The sequence below is a fragment of the Dreissena polymorpha genome, chromosome 3, assembly GCF_020536995.1.
Source record: "Dreissena polymorpha isolate Duluth1 chromosome 3, UMN_Dpol_1.0, whole genome shotgun sequence".
NCBI lineage: Eukaryota > Metazoa > Mollusca > Bivalvia > Myida > Dreissenidae > Dreissena > Dreissena polymorpha.
In genome coordinates this window covers 117,094,286-117,114,784 of record NC_068357.1, presented here as the reverse complement: position 1 = coordinate 117,114,784, position 20,499 = coordinate 117,094,286, and the positions used below count along the sequence as shown (strand labels likewise).

The 20,499-nt window shown below is 34.9% G+C and overlaps 2 protein-coding genes across 2 annotated transcripts; both read left to right on the top strand.

The window, feature by feature from the left end:
• The first annotated feature begins 5,519 nt into the window (after positions 1 to 5,519).
• Positions 5,520 to 5,849, top strand: LOC127872531 (protein FAM98B-like). The gene has a single exon (XM_052415855.1). It carries the CDS (start codon positions 5,520 to 5,522, stop codon positions 5,847 to 5,849), a length of 330 nt encoding a protein of 109 aa, XP_052271815.1.
• A 5,094-nt stretch (positions 5,850 to 10,943) lies between these two features.
• Positions 10,944 to 11,315, top strand: LOC127872530 (uncharacterized). The gene has a single exon (XM_052415854.1). It carries the CDS (start codon positions 10,944 to 10,946, stop codon positions 11,313 to 11,315), a length of 372 nt encoding a protein of 123 aa, XP_052271814.1.
• The last annotated feature ends 9,184 nt before the right edge of the window (positions 11,316 to 20,499 follow it).

The following is a 20,499-nucleotide window of genomic DNA, read 5'->3' as shown; positions in this document are numbered from 1 at the left end:
CGTGAGATGCAAGTTATTAACTCCTGCGATGACTTTTATTATTGTTGTTGCAATTATCATTTTGTGACAATAACCGGTATTGTGTTCTTTTATAACTGGAATGACATAGTGATTGGTTAATCAGATATTGACGCTTAACCTACTTCGAAATCTCACAGCGGCCTTTCAAACGTAAAAGGGAAATGTTATTGGACATGCGTTAGTTTAATTTCCATTTAGTAATATCCATATCAGAAAGAGCGTTCGCATTAAATAAAGGTGTTTAATCAGCACTTTTGACGACATCAAGTGTTTGAGTTTTCGGAGAAAGACTCGCCTGACATAATCCAGAAGAAATGTCCGCTTATAACATGCGGACTGCACAGGCTAATTTGGGATGACACTTTACGCACATGCATTAAGCCCAGTTTTCTCAGAACGCGGCTCATATGTTTTCTACATCGGCAACCCATTAAATACAAACATTGATGGGGTATAATTGACATGCTCGTGCTGGGCATATTTTAAGGCTATATAATGATAAACGAACATCATTAAAATAAAGTGTTTTTTTTTATAGAAAACATGACTAACTTGCAACAAGGGCATTGTTGTTCGCACATGCATAGACTTTTTTGTTGTAGATTTGAATTTCGAAACATCAGCAGTATGTCTTGATAAAAGTTATCGTTATAATTATATGCCTACATTCACACTAACGTGTCTGACACACTATTGAAGCTGTTTGTACGATTATTTGTAGAGGCATTTGTTTTTCTTACATTTTATTTTTGAAATACTTAAGGTAGCGCACCTCTAATGATTTCCCGCGATTTCTTCGAAGGTTGAAGAGCCTACTATTAGGTGCCGTAGCCTAGTGGTTAAGGCGATAGACTAGAAATGTTTTGGGATATTCCCGCGCAGGTTCGAATCCTGCCGACGACGTATACTTTTTTGCGACGCGTTTTATTTATTTTCTAACGTAATTTGATTTAATATGGCATATAAGCTATATTTATTGTTAAATATGTAGCAATTTTTATGCACATTCTTCAATTATTAAAATTAAAACAACGTTATGGCGAAATTGGGTGATTTACTGTTGAAAATACGAACCATGCATGTTGCATTTTTATTTTTATTTCAAAAAGTAAACGGTAAATCTGTCTAGTTCTTGGTATTTTTGCTGTATATAGTGTTTCTATAAAAACTAAGTTTAAAATATGACTTAAATGATACTATTTTGAATTTTATGACACTTTGTTTTTAACCGACCCAATTTTCACTTGGCTGAAATCACTTACATTTCATGGCGCTCTTCCATAGATAAAAATTTGTAAAAAATATATGTCTGTAAAAGAATACTTATTTCATCTTGTTTAAACTTTAAACACCTTTACAGCATCTGTACACACCAACTGCATGCCCATATTTGAAAATTTGAATGAATTATGGAACTTTTATATACCCCAGGGGTGAAAATAAACTGGGCAAAAGCCGAGCGTGGGGGTGGTTTTGAAAAAATCGGTATATTTTTTTTAAAAGCATGGAAAGCCTACCTACAAATTTGCATGTAGTTCAGTGAAATGATGCTGATTAAGAAAATAATTAATTAGATTATATTTGGATATGTGCCCATTAGAGGTGCGCTACCTTAATATTACTACCATTGAGCCACAAACACACAAAATGAATATGTACGTGTAAATCTGGTTCCAACTAAACATATTGTGGAAAAAAACTTGAAATTAATAAATTATAATAAATTAATAGAACGGCTTTTTACCATTGACAAATTGATTTATAAGCATACTTTTGAAAAATGGTTCACTTTTAGATCACGCACACGCAACAACAATCTTATATCTTATAAAACCACCAACTTAAGTTCTTCCAGATTAAGTCACAGATGCAGACTACATGCGAACGATTCCTCAGCTAAGAATTGCGTTTGTTAACACTTATCGCTAAAATTCGTTGGAGATTTCGTTTCACCAGAAGTTTATTGTCGATAGGTTGATCAACACATATGTTTGCATTTATATGTTTTATTGTTACTAGTATGCAAAAAGTATACAACCGAACGTAAACCTATACAAACATAACCTCAATTTTTAGTTATTCCGGAACTAGTGGGGGGATGCCGTCTCTACAAAGACGTGTTTAAGAATCAACTTTTATTTCAAAGAACACTGGTTCAAGCCTCGCTGTGGCAAACTTTTTTTCCTCAATTCTACTCATGTCATTATAATGGATCTCTGCAGTTCCGTTGTTGAATTATCGCAATAAAAAGGCATTTATTGACACACTTCATAAAAACGCCCAAAATCTGTGAACAAGTCCCTTTAATATCTGGAAAGATAAAATAAAGCAGCGATATTCTGGATTTAAATGGCTACATCCGATGATTTGATTTAAAGACGCCCAAGAACTAATCTTATACATGATTCTACTCAAAGATCTATAAATACATATATTTATATTTATATATATGTGTTAAACATAAGGCCTTATCTACTGCTCGCGATTCTTGCAGATATTTATGTAGGAAAAGAAACATCACATAACAGAATATCTCCGAAATTTAAATGTCCCCAATGTTAAAGCAATACTTCGATTCAAATTCACAATTTTCTTTCGACTGTTAATATGTTAATCAAAACATCCAACTATTTTAAATCATTTATATGTGAATATTTGTATGTATATCAATTTATTAATTCATTTTTTATTAAAAAATATTCTTTCTTTATTTATTTATTTATTTATTTATTTATTTATTTATTTATTTATTTATTTATTTTTTATTTTTTTTTATTATTAAAATATTATTTATGTGTTTATTTCACACAATTGAAACAGCTTCTTCCTTCACTCATTAGTTGGGGGAAAACGTGAAATGTGATCAAGGGTATACGTGTCAAGATCATGTTAAATATCTCGTTAAATGTAAGCAAACCTAAAATTGATCGATTAATACTACTGTCAGTATCTATACCAATTGAATCAAGTAAAAACTACTTAACGACAAAACTTAACAAATAATTGCACGCTTACTTCAATAATATATGAAAACAACGTTACCCCTGTTATGTCTTAAAGCGTGTTCAGTAAACTCGAACCGGTGCGCTTTCGTCGCCGCATACGTTACAGCCGATTGAAGAAAATCGATCATAATTTATTTTATTATTTCATTTCATTTCAAACGAAACATTTAATACCGTTAAAATTCATTTGAATTTGATCATCAACGTCTTTCCTGAGGCGATATGAGTGATCGCGTCCACTGAAAATCCCAGCCAGTCACTGGTCTCCGTTTTAATTACAGGAAATATAATTTATTACTAATCGAATTTTCCTGGACGGCGAGTATATTTACGTGTTGAAATACTAGCCATGTATTATTCTTCGAAACACACGCTTGTTTTCAACCTGCTAGGTGAGTACACATTTCTGCATGTGATATGATCAGTTTGATTGAAAAGCTTATGTGTACTTTGAATAATTTTCTTAACCCATTTATGCCTAGTGGACTCTCTTATTTTTCTAAATTGGATCAATTTATTTTCAAAATTAGGGATGTCTAGTGTATTTATTTCTATATTTAGGATATTTCTTACAGAAATTATGTTAAGCAAACAGCGCAGACCCTGATGAGACGCCGCATCATGCGGCGTCTCATCTGATTCTACGCTGTTTGCCAAGGCTTTTTTTCTAGACGCTAGGTATAAATGGGTTAAATGTATGTAATGTAAAACTTTGTATGTTTTGTATCTGCCTCAGTACATATCATAACAAGATGTATGTGTAATTCAGAAATTTTATTTGTCAAAACTCATGTTTCAGATGCTACAATGTTAGTTTGATTTGATAAAACAGTGTAAATACGTTTGTTATAAAGGCTATAATGCGAGATTTGGAGAAAATGACGTTAATCAAGCGATGCTTGCAAACAGACGCAATCAAGGATTGTTAGTATAGTAAAATTCATCGTACTCTGACCCGAAATCATTATTCTATGTATGTATGATTCGCATTTATAATCAATCGATGATAATTGCTAAAAACCTTTAAAAACGAACATAAAACGTGACAGTCTTAAAAAAACGACCATTAAGTGGTTGTTATTTTTTTTAGTTAATTATTGTGATTTGCTTTCCAATATTTGTTCTTTCTTTATTGTTGCATCAATAATTTATACTCAAACCCGGTATTTTCGCGGGTCGGCTAGTCTCGCGGTATGCTGTTTTTTTCCTTTAGCTTTTGTTTACAACCAAACCTGTGCATTCTTCTTGTTTAATCTGCAAGAACAAATACTTCGCTGCCAATATCAATCGATTCTCGTTAATTAAAGGTCACAACAGGATTGAAAACATAATTTGAAGCGAAAATCTGTTAAACCCTTTTTTAAACGAAAAAATCGGACAGTTCTTAAAAACTTTGATATTTATTATTTTGTGTGTGTCTAAAATTCTAATTATTAAAATGATATAATCTTACTTGACTGTCGCTATTGATATTACGTCAGGATCTTTTCTTATTCATGTTTAATTCCTATGAAGTGCTATCTCACCTATTTACTGCGGAAATTTCCGACGTAAAAATAAGTTAGAATGACGGACATTGGTGTTGTTTTTGTTGTGACTACAGATAACATTTATTGATTAGCATAATAAAAAGAACTAATTTGGTAATGAACTTAAATCAAATATGACTGTATATTCAATTATTAATCAGAGGAATAAATGCGGTGTTTACACGCGAACGTGTATTCCTTAAGTACCGCGAGAATACCGTGTTTCAGGCTTATGAACATTTTAAACGTTAATTTTCTCGCATCTACTCTTCCTGCAGTTATATCGTGGAGTTAAAAAAATAGTCGTTTTTCTTGATAACATAATTCATTGTGTTTCACATAGATTCAATAGCGACACTTTCGTTGTATATTTTGCTCGACTTTTAAATGATAATATGTAATGCTACCTGAAACTGTTATTGCAATGTTACACAGCCATTATATGGGAAGTATCATTGACACCATATGAGAATCATCTGGATATAACGTGTCAATGGTTAAAATTATAGTACCTGTAACAGGACTAAAAATAGTTGTATTTAGATTTTTTCGCATACATTTTTGTTCACGATTTTGTGAGTTAGTTTAAACGATTCTTTTCTGCCCGTCTGCTTTTCGTAACGCGCGTTGGGGAGCATCAATCGGCATTATTGGTGTTCTAGTTGATTCATTAATGAGTTATTTTCCAACCAGTTTAATTGCTTTCCGGACGCCACTTTCCGCGCATCACCATTAAATGTTATGTTGCCTTCGGCGTTTATATAAAACTAGAAATGTCCGCATATTTCCATTTAATATTTGTTTAATATCTAAGTGTAAATATCCATGGGCAATCAAATAAATTTTTGTTTACATATATTGATGTGTGTGTATGTGTGTGTATTTGTCTGTTCGTATGTATTGTCTTACATATAAATTTCAAGAATATATTTCTTGATGATAAATTTCAGTTATTTAGCACACAATGAACTCCAAAAAGCTGATTTGTCTGTTGGTGGCGGCCGCGATGCTCTTAGCAAATATTCCCGCTGCAAACGCTACTTACGGCGGCAACTGGGGAGGCGGTATCGGCGGAATCAGCGCTATTGGCGGATGGGGAAACTGGGGATACCCCATAGGATTGGGCGGATGGGGCAGCCATGGAAGCTGGGGATACCCCGGGCTGTGGGGTGGATGGGGCGGCAGCGCAGGCTGGGGTCAAGGCGGATGGGGAGGCTGGGGAGGTCGAGGCGGATATGGCGGTCGCGGATGGGGTCGGAGGTGGGGTCACCATGGAGGATGGGACGGATTTTAGAAGAAGCAATTACATAAAATATGTACGTAATACAATTTTTGTTTCTGTAATACATTACAAATATTATGCATTTTTGGCAATGCGAAAGGCGTAAAATCAAATGTGTTTATCAACGTGCGAATTGCAAGTAGTATTCGATGAACATATGAAAACGCATATGAATAACCAAACAATATTCGATTTCAACTGTTCATCATTTTGTGTAACAAATATTTATTTTTTTTATTTAATATCCGACGCGTTGTCAATAATAATTTAAATTTCGGTTGTTAGTGTATCAATCCACTTTTACAGTTGCTTTTGCACATCTACATTTTTTAAATAGTTTCTGTTGACGATGCAAATTCTCTTTTTGTCAGACACGCGTTGATTTATTTTTTCATCATGTTTATCAAGTATCATATCTGTTTCAGAAATGCTTTTGTACCTCGACCATGATCGGACAACACTCCTGGCAAAGCGCTTATTTTAAGAAGTGACATCAACTTTCCTGTATTTTTGTAAGAAACCTTTAAAAACACCAATAAAATCGCATATTGACGTGTAATGTATAGTAGTATTTGATTTCAATTACAGTTGTATTGGTGCTAAAAAGAGCAGACATTTGTATCAAACATATAAAACTACTCACAATTGAAGAGCTCGTGTTATGGACTTCAATCCACCCGAATTCGTTTACAAAAACAATACATCGTGGAAAATCTCGGAAAAAACTTTTCAGAGTGATGTAAATTAGGCCGTTCTCTGTGAAAAGGGGGTTTAATGCATGGGCGTAAAATGTCGTCTTAGATAAGCCTGTGGCTAATCAGGCAGGACACTTTCCGTTTTTATGGCATTTTTTGTTTACAGAGAGTCTCTTCTTAGCAAAAATCCAGTTAAGGCGGAAAGCGTCGTCCCTGATTTCAAACCCAATAACGAAATTCTATAAACATTATTACGGTCCGTATTAAAGAACCAATTCTTAGACATATGAATAAATAAATCGCAGAACCAAGAAAAATACGTCCAGTATATAAATATATAGAGGCTATATATTTTTTTATTTATTTATTTATTTATTTAATATATTGATAGAGGTGATTAACATTCAAGCAGTTACAATATTCCATTTTAAAGAAATTTTATTCTTAAACTGAAGTCTTCGAGATGTTTGGTGAATATTGTCCCGAAATAGTAATTCCTACTGCCGTGAAATAGTATTATTTGATAAGGAAAATTCGTTGAACAAAACACTAGTTAAACGTATAAGCTACAGTTAGTATATTTGCTTTTGAAAGATTCACACAAACACATAGGCACGAACAACCAGTCTCTGTCAACTAGGTGAGCTATGATTAGCTATGATTATACCGGCCATGTTTTCAGGCAGTAAACGGTTTGCCTGAGCATGTGAGGAGGTCATTAAAGGACTGTTGACATCTACGACTGAGCCTTGAGCGCCAACGAGGGTTAATTGGTATTTGGTAGCTATCAACGAACTGACGTTTATTTATTTACTAATAATATTATCACAATCGAGTGTCGTAATCGGTAATATTCGGTAATATTCGGTAATGATCGGCAAAAATCGGTAATAATTGGCATTTCTTTGAGTTTAACACACGCTTTTCTGCTATTGTATTTCTATACAAATACTACTTCTCTGTTATTGATTCAACCCACATTAACACATAGATTTTATACTAAATAATTGATTTAATGTATCCAGTTACAAATTATGGATATAAGAAGACCTATTGATATCAACGTATTTCCTAAACAGTATACTTCGCGTACAACCTGCACTTCGACAACTAGTTTTGATCTTGGGACTTGTTATTGCCAATTTACTCTCGTTGATATATTTGCAAACAACACATACATTTATAATAAAGATGTATTAATAATGCAAAGTTTATCAAAGAATAACTTATGTTAAGGTTGAGGACCTGGTTTTGGTCTTTGATGGTCGATACATTTTTTTTCAATTTTATTATCTATCTTAGAAAGATACATAAATAAACCCGTTGAAATTCAACGAATGAATTAAATTAGTACTGTATTACACTGACACCTTTACTTGACTGATATGAAAGTTATTGACTGCTGGCCACATGTCAATCAAATTGTTGTTTAAATGGCGAACGACCAATCAGCGATCGACTAATCGGGGACATTTTTTTCAACGAGTTTCGTTTATTTTCTTCTAAACAAACTTAACTGAAATATGGTCAGACAGTGTCCATGGGGTTAATGTTACTCGATTAGTCGGTATGTAAAAAGATAAGTATGAGGCATTGAAATTGGTATACATAGAAGAAGTATTTGTTATCAAATAAAATAGCGCACCGAGATTTTATTTTAATATGAGCCGCGTTCTGAGAAAACTGGGCTTAATGCTTGTGTGTAAAGTGTCGTCCCAGATTAACATGTGCAGTTCGCACAGGCTAATCAGGGACGACACTTTCCGCTTTGATTGTATTTTTAGTTTAAATGAAGTCCCTCCTTACCGAAAATCAAGTTTAGGCGGAAAGTGTTGTCACTGATTAGCCTGTGCGGACTGCACAGGCTAATATGGTAAGACACTTTACGCACATGCATTACGCTCAGTTTTCTCATAACAAGGCTTATAAAGTCCGAGCGATTATTAAACGGCTAAGACTGTTTAGCTGAACACTTAGCTTATTAATTCAAATGTTTCTTTCGTCATCACTTTTAACTCGAAAGAGGTCGCATAAAGTTGCCTCTTTGCCAACGATGTGTGGTCGGTTTATGTACGTCATGCATGACAATGACCAACACGCTTTTATTTATGTGAGGAATAGAAACGAGATACAAGCGATCCACGTGGTTGTGATTGTAACAACAAATAAAATCATTTGTATTACTGGATAAACATTGACATGCATTACTATTTAGGCAATATGAAAACATATTAAATGTCTTAACAAAACGATGGTGAGTTTCAACAACATAGTCTATAATCATAATCTCTATAATTATTGGACACGTTTGCCAAATTAGGACTTTCTTATACCTGATTTGTTTCATTTAATGTCACCAAGAACATAAAAATACCATAAATGTCAAATAACTCAGATCACCAACGTCATGTCCGAGCAAAACAAGCGCTGTAAGTGACCATGTCAACTAAATTTTCCCAATTAGTCACTACTGTCCTTTGATTTCCGATGACCGTTAAATGACCGATCATATTTTTTTATTAATAATAGATTTTTACCTTGGCGGCGAGTATATAAGCGATGAAATACCCATAGTGTTATTATTTTTTGAGACACGCGCTTGTTTTCAACTGCAAGGTGAGTACAAACGGTTGCGTTCACTCGTGGATGTAACAGTTTATTTGAGATCATAGTTACTATGTATTTTGATTTTGTTTTCGTACTTATATGGACCGTGGTCAGTGAAAAAGGGGTTTACTGCATGTGCGTAAAGTGTCTTCCCAACTAGGGAAGATACTTACCGCTATTATGATATTTTTCGTTTCAAGAAAGTCACTTCTTAGCAAAAATCCAGTTAAGGCGGACTGCACAGGCTAATCTGGGACGACACTTTACGCACATGCATTAATCCCGTTTTCACATAGGTCGGCTCATATGTAGGAATGTGTCTTACATTTGTATAGAATCTACTTCAGTAACTGCCATATCCACAGTTTTAGTGTTTTAAACATATTTTTTTTCAAATCTCAGTTTTAAATTAAACAAAGGTCATTTTTATATAATTTATTAAGTTTATGCTAAGAAACAGATTATTCGAGCTGTGTCGTTTATTAAAACGTTTACCGTCATCAAACTCGCACTTTTTTCGTATGCATGACATATAATTAGAATTAATTGAAGTACTTTGTGTCTATTTGAGTCGCGTTCTGAGAAAACTGGGCATAATACATTTGCGTAAAGTGTCGACACTTTCCGCCTTGATTGGATTTTTGCTAACAAGAGACTTCATTTAAACGAACAATGACATGTTCGGCGGAAAGTGTCGTCCCTGATAAGCCTATGCGGACTGCACAGGCTAATCTGGGACGACACTTTACGCACACGCATTATGCGCAGTTTTCTCAGAACACGACTCATTTATTTGTGTAACTTATCGCGGATGGCATACACATTTAATACATTAATCACAAAGCTGCTATGAACGCTGTATGATCATGTACTTGTACAGGAGTCGTTTATTTATTCACCAAATATTGGATCAACCATAGAACCAGAAAAATAAACAAGTTTGTAGTTGCTTACCTTGATATTTGAAACATTTCTGCAAAACATATTGTCGCGGCCGTATTTCTTCCGTTTATAACTGCTCAATTAAAAAATGCATTGTGTAGCATCGTGATAGCCATTTGAGCCGCGTCATGCGAAAATAGTTCTTATGCCATTTGCGACCGGTGCTATGAGACCACGAAACCTTGCTTGGCTTCATATCGGACATGTTTGCTCCTGACCAAACTGCAGGAATGATCTGCGCTTGCCGCAATAGAGGATATTGTATTTTAACATGGCGCGGGTCATATGCAAATGGTCTGAACAAATTAAACAAAGAGTTAACAGAATAACAAATAAAGTGTTAAAATATGCATTTCGTTTTTCTGTAAGATATGTTCCTTCAGTTGTTACGATTCTGTTAAGTCATTTTTATCGCATTATATCGCTTATGAAAGACTTTGGGCGGATCCATCGTAATGCCTTTTTTCCTGTTGAAAGTAACTCAGTTTTTGCCTAAACGTTTTATTGTTTATCGGACGCCTTTAACTTTTAAAAGTTACTTTGGTATCGGCGTTTTTTGTTTAGCTACCAGTATCCGCAAATGTCCATTCAATCAAAGTCGTATTTCTAAGCTTATATTCCATGAGAAAGATATAAAAAGTTCGCTTCCTTCAACGTTATTTTATACTTGAATAATATGCATATGATTATCAAATCAGTTGATTTTTTGTTTTCACATCAATTTTTTTATCAATCATTTTTTTTCGGTATATCACAAGCATTTCTTTAATACAACTTTTTTATTTTGCTATAAGCTTTTTAAATAAAAATGTTCCTTTCGTATATATATTTGGACTATTAATTCCATTAAGGTAAACGCACGATGAATACCAAACAGCTGAGTTGTTTGTTGGTGGCAGCCGCAGCGCTTCTGGCGATCGCACCGATAGCGAACGCCCGATTCTACGGTGGTTACGGGAGAGGCGGATATGGCGGTTACGGATATGGAGGCCTCGGAGGCCTCGGGGGCTGGGGCGGCATTGGAGGCATAGGCGGCATCGGAGGCGGATATTATGACGGAATTGGCGGATGGGGAGGCATCGGAGGCGGATGGGGAGGCATCGGAGGCGGATCGGGAGGCATCGGAGGCGGATGGGGAGGCATCGGAGGCGGATTGGGAGGCCAAGGCGGATGGGGAGGCCTCGGAGGATGGGGCGGGGGATGGGGAGGGAAAGGCGGATATGGCAAATATTAAATGAGCAGTTGTACTAACGGTTAGTATCATACATTCATATATTTCATAACGTTATAATTGTTTGTGATATTAAACGTTTTTGTGTTAAACACGGCCAAAAGGAGAAAGATTTAATTACAATAAAGCACGCTTTTATAAACAGTTTAATAAATATTAATCAACTTGTATAACATGTTTTACATGCAATGTGATTGATGCCAGTACAATGTTACTATGAGCTTATGCAGTTTGAAGGATTGTTGGTTAGTTAATTATGTAAAACTTATTCTGAAAAATTGTCAACTTAACACATTTTCATTTTCTTCGAACAAATTTCCATTTGTTTCAATTTTCTACAAAGACTTCACTTCTATTCAGTTGACGCGCTTGTCACTTTTAACCAATAAATACTTTCCCCTTTGTATAACGGTAACCATGGTGATTTCTGTTTCAGAAAAGCGCATCTACCTTGACCATTATCGGACAAACACACATATGAAACGTTTCTATTAATTTGACAATCATATATTTTTTTTACAAAACCCTTTGAATACATAAACAAAATCTCACGTTGACTTGGTTTTATTTATTTCATTAAATGAGTCATGTTCTTAGAAAACTGGGCATAATGCATGTGTGTAAAGTGTCGTCCAAGATTAGCCTGTGCAATCCGCACAGGCTAATCAGGGACGACACTTTCCGTTTTTATGACATTTTTCGCTTAAATGAAGTCTCGTCTTAGCAAAAGTCCTATTTATGCGGAAAGTGTCGTCCCTGGTTAGCCTGTGCGGACTGTACATGCTAATATGGGACGACACTTTCCGCACATGCAGTATGCCCAGTTTTCTCAGAACAGAACTCAAATATAAGCTTATTGATGACACATTGGATAGACATTATATTGGGCAAAACAGATACTGAGATGCTCTTCGTGACGGGGCTTATATACGTGGCATGGATCGACTTTTACGCGATATACTATCACAACATTAAGCGTACAATTTCGACATACTGACCGTGATTGCATTTATCAACTTGTTTATTAATTGTTTAAAATTGAACAAAAACAGAGGAACAAATACTGACAATGCAAGTATACTCCGAATAAGCCTTTGAAATATCTAATGCGCATATTTTTATACTAAAACATCATTACCTACCATATAAATTTCTTTTTGCAAGATTCTACATAATTACAATAATATATTCACACGTAAAATATCTTTTAGGAATAATGAACTTCAAGAACACTATCAGGTGAGAGAAGTCATTCTTAAAATTTGATTGTCTTTTCCTAATGGCACGTGACAGAAAAGGCACACAACTATTAAAAGATGTCATTATCGCCTTGAAAAGACATGTCGAACATCACAGTTAAACCAGAATCAATCGCAAAGCACAAACGTTTATAATTTCTTTCAATTACTTAGACGTTGCTTCGAACCACCAATTATTTCAGCAATATTAATTTAAATTAACGTACACTGCTAAATATTGACTGAAATAAACGTATACACATTTAACCAATCGGAATGAATTGAACAGAACAATTTTAGAGAGAGCATATACACGTCAAGTTCGCGTTGTACTTTCCTTAAGTAAAATGTACATTTTCTTAAGAAAACGAAAATGTATTTAAAAGGTTTAATTCAGAAATCAAAATTAGCTCAACCTCTTATAGCCTCTGAAGACCTCAATAAGACAACGTCGACAAATCTGTATCAGCTATGCTTTCTTAATTTTGAGGAAAGTGTTTACAAGCCTTTACAAACAGGTCACGTGATTAACGTTAGCACGAGTCTACGGCCTGAACTGCGTGATGCGCTCAAAGGATTTATGGTAGCGATCAATGAATTGACACTAATTAATAAGGAAGTAAGATGCGGATAGTCGCGACGAATCCTAAACATTGTGTTTATTATTGTGGCAAGTGTTCATGTAAGACATGACAAGTATACTAATTGACATTTTGACATTCAATTTACTGAACGGCTTTAACAGTTTTGTATTTTGAATGTGACTCGTTTTTCGTAATGCAATTCATACTTTTATCACATGCTATACCCTGTTTCCCATGTAATACAACCATTACATATTTTTTATATTACACACGTGTAATACAACATTTTTAAGCGTTTTCGTTTATTGACCAATCGCATTTTGTTATTTTTCTGAAATGACGTTGCAACGTCAAATGACGTCACGAAATGTAAACAACATTCGGGATTTATCATTATGTTTGCGTAAATATTTATTTAATTTGCTCATTTAAAAGCATGTGATAAAAAAGATCTGACACTCGTTGTCATTTTTACAAGAGTGAATCCCGTATTTTTATCTTTTTATTTTTTTGTATATTTGCTATAATAGAAACAAGGAGTACAACTTCATTTTCCGAAAAACTACACCATCTTTACTGTAAACCATGTAACTCGAACAATATTTCACGAATCAACTACACACCGGTTGTTTTCGAAAGCAAATACAATAATTTATCAGAAAAAATTAACATCAGTACCATTGATCCAGCAGTATTTCGATACCAGCCCTCAGAAGTTGACACTCAAGGAAAAAATTTGGTCGGACACAAATATGTCCAATAAAGCTTCATTTTCCGATCGTTTCAAACAGCAGAAACACCACGCTTACAATACTGTTCGTCATTTAAAAGGTTATTTCCCGTTCAATAAACATTAATGAATCGATAACAATACATTACATGGTTTACAGTAAAGATGGTGTAGTTTTTCGGCAAATGAAGTTGCACTCCTTGTTTCTGTTATAGCATATATACAAAAAAAAACGGGATTCCCTCCTGTGGTCATAACATACCATATTTTATTAAACTCGTCCAGGAAATTCGTTAGTAAGCTCGCCAAAGGCTCGCTTACTAACAAAATTCCTTAACTCGTTTAATAAAATATGGTATGATATGACAACTTGTGCCAGATCCTATATATATAAACATATACTGATAAATATATTTTATGAGCGTTTACAACTTCATTGCAATGTATAACATAAAGAAACAGAGTTCCAATACAGTCAAATTATATTTTTGTGTAAGTAGTTTATTCAGATTAAAGCGTTTAGCATTTAGATCTAATGTGTCGTAAAGGAAATCCAAAATGAGAACGTACAATAACTCACACATTTATAAAAAGTTAAACCATGTTGAAAATGTCTAACATTTCTTATGTGCAATTTCATAAATAGAACAAAATGAAACTTTGTGTATTCTGTTTAAAGTTTGGCCGTTTGGCGCTTTTTATGACGTTAACAATTTTGATTTCTCTTTCAGAATATATAAACTATTATTTACTTCATCAAATTTATATTTATCGAGGACAAAAGCGGTCACTGTTATTGTGCGAATATAAACATTTTATGGAGCGAAATTATGGAAGCGTGTATGGTACACCCTGATGCTGTGATGATGTCAACATTCTATGACGGCGTGATATGAAAAAGGTGTACCGTATTTACTCTATGTTTTCGGACACTCTAAGTTTTCGGACACCCCTTTTTTTTAGCAAAAATAATTATTTTTCGTGACTCTTAATTTTCGGACACACGAGTTTTCGTCCATAATTAATGTCTCTAAGTTTTCGGACAGTATATTTTACAGCGCTATTTTACCAAATGTCGGTCCTGTTTTCGATATCTAATGACACGTCGATCATGGGATTTTTCGACCAGATGCATGCCTGTGGGCAACGGACCATTACATTTGCGTTATTGGGTAAATAACCTTGTAAACCGGTATTAAGCCATGGTTTCGCCCGACAGCATAAGCGTTATGACAATTACCAGGGTCCGGTTTAATGAGAGCGACCATGGTCGGGCGACTATGGTTGTACCAGCGAATAATCGTCGTGCGACGATAGCCGTGTTTAATGGAGAGCGACGGTCGTCAATCGACCGCGTGTTGTTCGACATATTGTCGAGCGACCGCAGTCTACCCCTCACACCACGACTGCTCGTCGCTTGACGCTTTGTCGGCATTCAAAACCCGTGCAAAATGAACGCGGATAGTTTCGAGTTTAATCATGGCGGCCTCCATGCGACTTGTTCATCGAATGCGAAGACATTTTCGAATAGAGCGAGTTTTTAGAGATAGGTTGAATCCAATAGACATGTACAATGATGATGAACTTTTCCGTCGATTTCGCTTACCAAGGAGTGAGCTATTGGAGCTCATAGACACCTTTGCTGTAGATCTAGAATACGTTTCCGAAATTTATACAATATTGTATCATCAATATGCGTATTTCCCATCCAATACACGGATGTCACGAGCAAGGGAATGTAATACATATACAGTAGTTTAGAAGAAATAGACTTAATTGATTTACCTTATAACAATCTGATAAATATGTTTTATGATGCTAAACGTCGCGTCATTTATTTTTCTCCCGGCTTATAAAAAGTAGTAATAATACAAGAGAGGAGCGCAAACTGTTCACTTAAAGTTAAAGGTTAGTCACACAGGAAGGCAATGCGCAAATAATCCCGGGTTTATGTGCACCAATATCATTCCATTAACTGCGCATTAAGGGAAACTTTCTTTGGAACTTATCTTGGCCTATAATTCGCAAATTGTACACGTATGTTGAGATGAATTCAGTTAAAGGCACTGATTTTACATTCAACGTGTCCCGTTGACGCATTACTCTACATATGGTCCGTGCTCTGTAAAAAGGGGGTTTAATCCATGTGCGTAAAGTAGCGTCCAATATTAGCCTGTGTAGTCCGTACAGGCTAATCAGGGTCGACACTGTGTGCCTAAAATAGACTTTTGTTAAGGAGGCACTTTCTTTAAACGAACAATATCATAAAATCGGAAAATATCGTCCCTAATAAGCCTGTGCGGACTGCATAGGCTAATCTGGGACGACACTTTACGCACGTGCATTTAACCCACTTTTGACAGAGTACTACTCATATATATGCTGAACTATAACTGACAACATACATGTATATTGATAGCATTCTTTTAAAATTGTAAAAATACACCATGGTATAAAAAACGGCCATACTTATACCATACGCACAAATGATTTATACATGCAGTAAAGTGTAAAGTACTTCGATACTTATTTACATGTGCACAACTTTAATGTTACTCCACCAATAGCTTCATCACTTCGTGTTTATATATAAGAAACAGTACCAATTTAATTTTTAATAACAATTTTGAATGAGTCATATAACCTACATCAATATTAATAATGAATAATGGCTTTTAGTAGAAAGAATTTGTGGTTAAAACGAAGGAAGGGAAAACAGAAACAAATATCAACACATTAAGGATAAGTATTTTCCCTCATGAATCATTACGTCATTTTCGTAGGTTGAGAAATAAAATGATATATTGATAAAGACATCAATAATAAAATTAAATCACAAAAATAATTCTAAAAAACACTCGGATTACTAGATCAGTTTCGAGCCATCAATAACCAGACTAATATCTTAAATAAAGACAAGTGTAAGAAAACTTTTTTGTAATACTGACAGATGCTTCAAATATTCATTTGATTAATCTCCTATATAACCGACAATACGAATTCATGAGGGCTTTTTTCAGATCAGATGTGAAATATATCCTGTATAAAAATACCGTTTACTTTAGACAAAACAGCATGGTATCAATAAAGCAAATCTCAGATATCTTGACAGTATTATAAAATATGCAGGAACGAACTCCCCGAAATACAATTTTCTCGGCACCATGTACCTAGATTTATTAAGAAGAGTCCCATACATATTATTCGAGTATGTGTATCAAGTTGAAGTGAAATTTACAATGGAATGTGAATAATTAACAAAACGATCATTGCCCAGATAAAGTGTCATAAAATCAATCCTATAAAAGTGAAATATCAACCTTATTTAGATAGATTCTCATTAATATGTATTTTGCAGACGATAATGCAATGAATCAAACCTTTAAGTGCAATAATTATTGGGCAGATTTAGAAGCAAGATATAAAAGAACATTTTAACAAAAATGTCTCAGCAGTATGTCCATAATCATTAGTGAATTCCAGAGCTGATTTCAAACCAGTTATTTGGTTTTAAAGACTTCCGTAGACATCCAGACTCCACAATGCAGTTTTTGCACGCGTTTTCCTCGATCTACGACCATTATTCATTCGATCCTTCCTTCCGTCCGATTTGTCGAGCGCACCAATTCATATTGGTATATGGTGAATATTCATATAAATGTACGGTCTTTAGTACCAACATCTTGAAACTGCGTTGGCAAGTATGTTTGAGGTTCTGCAATTTTGACACGCGAAAGGACATTGTCCAGAGACACGTGAACTATAGTAGTAGATTTTATTTAATTGCGTCAGATCTTGTATTTGAACTTTGAACACTTAATGAATATTATTACAAACACACCTTTGACGAAGAATCCGCAAGCGAAATCTGTTTAAACAAATAATATCATATTATTTTAACAAATTTAAGATTTACTTTTCGTGATATGAGTTTTCGCACAATAAATTAAAAAATGTTGATGGCGGAAGTGATAATTTTCTAAAAATAGCAACTACAACGGTCGCAGTCGACTGACCACACAGTCATGCGACCACAGTCGCGGCAAATTCCTCCGTGAACGCGACAATTTGTCAGTTGGCGGCCGACAACAGTCGGTCGACCGCACAGTCGCGCGACTACAGTCGTGTTTTGTATTTTTTTATTAAACCGGACCCAGGGGTAGTGCAAATTAACAGTTCAAATATCTACCGCAATGGTACTACCCACTCTCAGTATAATCACTGTGACAAATACTAAACGCTTCAAAGTGTGATGCACCAACAATGGAAGGTGTTAGACAACAACTATCGGAAATGAACAAACAAAGAATTCATAGTTTGCTTTTTTATTGCGTTAATAACTTAATTACAGGTTCATACTAGCGAGTATCGGTACATCACATGCTCATTTTTTGAACTCATTGGCCAAAGTACAACCTCGTAGTAACTTTCTGTCAAATAAATTAAGCATTTAAAATTATTTAAAATGCAGTGCAAACATATATAACTTTAATAAATACTATACGGCATGGTATTTTACAAGCGCGTGCTATTACCGGTAGTAGTTGAAACAATCGATGCTATTTTCGGACACTTAAATTTTCGACTCTAAGTTTTCGGACACCTGTATTTTGTGAATATTTTTTGTATCTAAGTTTTCGGACACGAAAAAAAATAATTATTTTTAAGTGTCCGAAAACATAGAGTAATTACGGGTAATGGCGTAAAAAAAAAACTCATCGTGTCGACTAAAATTATGATGGCAAGTCATTTTCACAAGACCAAATATTGTTTCGGGAAAAGCTGGAAACATTTACGTCGAGACTTTAACTTAATGTCGTTATGGCGAGTACAATTAAGAGGAAAAAACATACAAAACTATGACGAAAATCCATGTTATTTAACAGTACGTCGATATAAAGTAATCCGGAATGACCATATTATTGGGTTGTACCATATACGCTTATAGACTTTTATAGATGTTGACGGGTTGAGTGCAAGGGGAGATATTCCACTATTAACGATACTTAGATATGTCCCTCGAAGCTTGTTGCACGCGTCATCAACCATTCCTGTAGAACGTAGAAACGGGCCGCACTTCAAACCGAGGTGAACGTAGGAAGATGGCTCTTTCATTGTGTGAGTACCAAGTTTGAAAATTCGGTTTGTCTCTCCATTCAAGCATTCGTTAAAAACTACGACTGCACATTTGTTTGGGTTATACTGGTACTGTCACTGTTTTGAATAGTTGCTACAGACTTCAAGCATTGCATTTAATCCATGAACAGAGTATGACAGCAACAGCATGTCATCGGCGACTGAAATTAAGCTGACCCGAATATCGTACACAGAGATACCAGCCCCAGATTTCTCTAAGGTACCGATAAGCCCGTTGTAATCACAAAACACATGTCTATTATTTCTTTCCGTTATAAAGAAATTGTTTTAAATCACCAATATTTCCAGCAATATTAATCAACATTAATTTACACTGGCCAATATTGGCTAGTTCATTGGCTAATATTGGCTAGTTCATTGGCTAATATTGGCTAGTTCATTGGCTAATATTGGCTACTTCATTGGCTAATATTTGCTAGTTTATTGGCTAATATTGGCTAGTTCATTGGCTAATATTTGCTAGTTCATTGGCTAATATTGGCTAGTTCATTGGCTAATATTGGCTAGTTCACTGGCTAATATTGACTAAAACACTGCAAAGCAACATGTAAACATCCAGCATAAATTTAAGAATTGACAAAAACTTGGTGTAGAGAGCTGCATGATATACCTCAAGTTCGAATTGTGCATAGAAAAAAATGTAATAACGAGCATTAACAAACAGGTCACGTGATTAACCCATTTATGCCTAGTGGACTCTCCCATCCTTCTAAATTGGATCAATATATTTCCAAAATTAGGGATGTCTAGTATATTTATTTCTATATTTAGAATATTTCTTACAGGCTTTCATTAAAGCAAACAGTGCAGACCCAGATGAGACGCCGCATCATGCGGCGTCTCATCTGGGTCTACGCTGTTTGTCAAGGCCTTTTTTTCTAGACGCTAGGCATAAAAGGGTTAACTTTAGCAAGAGTCGGCTAGGCGTTGAATCCCGTGAGGAGGTTAATGATACATGTTTGCGATCAGTGAACTGACACTTATTACTAATAAGGAAGTAAGAGTCAGATAGTCAACGAATCGTAAACATTTTGTTTATTATTGTGGCATGTGTTTATATAAGGCAAGTATACTATTTGACTGTTCGACCAGTAAATGACTGAAAGCTTCAAACACTTCCGATGTGTCATTAAGGGATCTTTTCACGGTTTGGTAAATTGACAAAATTGAAAAAAGTTGTTTCATATTCGCAAATTTTCGTTTTAGTTATGATATTTGTGAGGAAACACTATTACTGATCATTTACCATAGTCCAATATAGCCATTATATGTATCTTTTGACGATTTGAAAACCTAAAAATTATAAAGCGTTGCAACGCGAAACGATTGAATAATTTGGAGAGTTCTGTTGTTGTCGTTTAAATTTACGAAACTACGAAGATTTCTTATATAACGTATAAAATACTTAAACTATTTATACTCGGCGGAATAGCCGAGAGGGTTATGCGTTTTTACTTCAGACTAATACCAGGACTCCG

Excerpts from the sequence above, each read along its gene's own strand:
- LOC127872531 (XM_052415855.1), top strand. The coding sequence starts at position 5,520 with ATGAACTCCAAAAAGCTGATTTGTCTGTTGGTGGCGGCCGCGATGCTC.
- LOC127872530 (XM_052415854.1), top strand. The coding sequence starts at position 10,944 with ATGAATACCAAACAGCTGAGTTGTTTGTTGGTGGCAGCCGCAGCGCTT.